Consider the following 2,622-nt stretch of genomic DNA (forward strand, 5'->3'; position numbering starts at 1 on the left):
ATCTTTTCCTGCTATGCAGGAAGCATTTGCACCTGTATCTAGTAAACCTTGAATATTTTTTTTATTAATTTTTAAAGGTCTACTTTTGCTAATTTCTTGAACCCAAAATGCCATATCACTGGAACCAAATCCTTTTTCATTCCTAGCTTCTTGAATTACATTCTTTCCTGTCTTATAATATGGTAGCAATAACAATTGGGCTATTTTTTGTTCTACATATATTTGTTGTGTCTTGTTAGAGGGAGCCACCATTATCTGAATTTCTCCTGTATAATCAGAATCAATTACTCCAGGCAAAATGGTTAAGCCAGATAAGGAAGTTGAACTCCTACCAATAATTAAACCCATTACTCCTGGGGGCAATGGACCTTTAATCCCAGTTGGTATTTTTATGACTGGAGAGTCAGGAGTTAGTATTGTTGCCGAGGCGGCACAGAGGTCCAATCCTGCGCTGCCTGGGGTGGCCCTGAACAATTCATTGATTCCCCTGAGGGAAGAAAGGGATTGAGCGTCTGGTGAATTGCCCCTATTGTTTGTTGGGCCCGGGGTTGGGCCCGAAGTAAGTTTCCCGAATTAGTTCCAGCAGGTGTATCTGGAAAAACAGGTGCAGGAAATATTGGCATTTGAGCTCCAGCCTGAGGCACTGTAGAAACCCCATTAGGGGGAAGAATGTGTCCGTCCTTGTGATATTTACTCTTACACAATTTAGTCCAATGATTTCCTTTCCCACATCTTTGGCAAGGAGTCTTTGGGACCCCAACATTACCAGGAGATATCATTCTAATAGGACCTGCTGGAGGTATATTTTTATTAGGACATTCTTTACTAAAATGACCTGCGCCTCCACAAGCAAAACAATTATTTCCTTTTGGTCCCCTAGGGTTTTTTGTTTTTTGAACCATATTCATCATACATTGAGGAAGTGTTTCTCCCTTAAGAGCGGCTGCCAAAGCAATCCCTTGCATATAAGAGGGACCCACGTCAGAACATTGTTTAATAAAATCTAAGATGCTACCAGTTTTTTTAATTGGCCGAATCAAGTTTTGACAAACAGGATTGGCATTTTCAAAGGCCAATTGTTTAGCTAATATATTAGCTGCATCCTCATCAGTTATTACCCTTTTTATCTCTATTAGCAAGCGAGAAACAAAATCCTCATATGACTCCTCAGGCTTTTGTCTTAAATCTGTCAAAGTGGAGGCCTTCCCTGGAGTCAAAGGCAAAGACTTCCAGGCATTTATAGCACATGTAGTTACCTGCCATAAGGCTTCCTTTCCCATATGCATCTGCTGTTGAGCTGTATCATATTCTCCCTGGCCCAATAACATATCTTTAGTAATATTAAATTTATCCCTCTTCTTATTTAAAACATGTTGTTTATCTACCCATTCTTCATATTCTGTTTTCCAAAGCAGATATTGCCCTCCAGACAAACAAGCCTTTGCAACCTGAATCCAGTCATATGGAGTCATCCATTTATTTGCCAAGGCGTTTATAAAAGTCATAGTATAAGGCGCCAATGGTCCATAATTTACACAAGCCTTTTTAAGTTCTTTTAAAAGTTTTAAAGGCAAAGGATCCCAATATGGCTCATCATCAAAATCATCCTCAAAAATAACCGGAAAGCAGGCTGCAAAAGCATAATCATTATCTTCATTATTTATTCTCCTATGCCTTTTATATTCGCCTTGACCTTTATTAAAAGGTGGTGGAGGTGGTAGGCCACGCGAAAGGTCCTTGGTATTTGAACGCCCTGACCTTTGTAAAGGGAGAAATGAAGAACGTAAAGGTGCTGGTGGGGCGGTCGGTAGACGACCCAAAGGGCGTATATCCTGTAAGTTAGGCCTACTTTTTTTAGTTTCTTGTAATGCAAAAGCACCATGGGGTTCATATTTCCTTCTTTTATAATTATAGGCAGCAGCATCTAAATCATCCTGATCTGCAGGAGACAATTGATCATCAAAAGGAGGTGAATCATCATCCTCCTCTGAATTATTATTATTAAGGTTACAATTTTTTAAAGCTGCAGCCAAAACTTCAGTTTCTTTTGATGTTTTTGGGGAAAGTAACGGAGTACATTCATTTATCGCTTCTGCAGGATATTTATATGAATTTTTTTGACCTTCAGGCAAAGGAGCAATGCTCTCTCTTATAAGGTTCCATAAAGTAAAAGTATCTACTGGAACCTTCTCAGGTCCATGCTGGCTGTAATAATCTTGCAAAGTTTGCCCCACCTTTTGCCAGGTTTCTATATTAACTGTTCCTTGTTCTGGAAACCATGGGCATTGCTCCTGTACGAATTGAAAAAACTGAGTTAATTGCTTATTAGTTACCTTAATTTCTCTTCCATTTATCATATGTTTAACTATATCAATGAATAAGAGCCTCTCTTTGGACTCAGCATGTCCCATTTTGACACCGCCTTACTCACCTCCCTAACCAGTATTCCTTAACTGGGGGTCTGCAGCACCCTACGGTGAGACTCCTATCCGTCTGAGAAAGAAATAATACTTACCCCTTCAAGTCCCTGTTCGGGCGCCACTTGCCGGGGACCAGCCCCAGCTGGACAGGTTTCACCCAAAGGGGAGACGGAGTCGGCGTGGACAGAGCACAAGACACCTC

At 40.5% G+C, this 2,622-nt stretch overlaps 1 protein-coding gene across 1 annotated transcript; it reads right to left on the bottom strand.

Moving 5' to 3' along the window:
• Positions 1-410: 410 nt before the first annotated feature.
• Positions 411-2,291, bottom strand: LOC113616988 (endogenous retrovirus group K member 10 Gag polyprotein-like; the record flags this gene model as incomplete). Its single annotated transcript, XM_027100321.1, has 2 exons — positions 411-1,987; positions 2,123-2,291. Coding segments are annotated over 2 exons (1,746 nt in total), but the record flags the coding sequence as incomplete, so codon positions are not given.
• Positions 2,292-2,622: the final 331 nt, after the last annotated feature.

This window comes from Aethalodelphis obliquidens, unplaced genomic scaffold, assembly GCF_003676395.1.
Source record: "Aethalodelphis obliquidens isolate GAN/ISIS:26980383/991018 unplaced genomic scaffold, ASM367639v1 scaffold1113, whole genome shotgun sequence".
Classification (NCBI taxonomy): domain Eukaryota; kingdom Metazoa; phylum Chordata; class Mammalia; order Artiodactyla; family Delphinidae; genus Aethalodelphis; species Aethalodelphis obliquidens.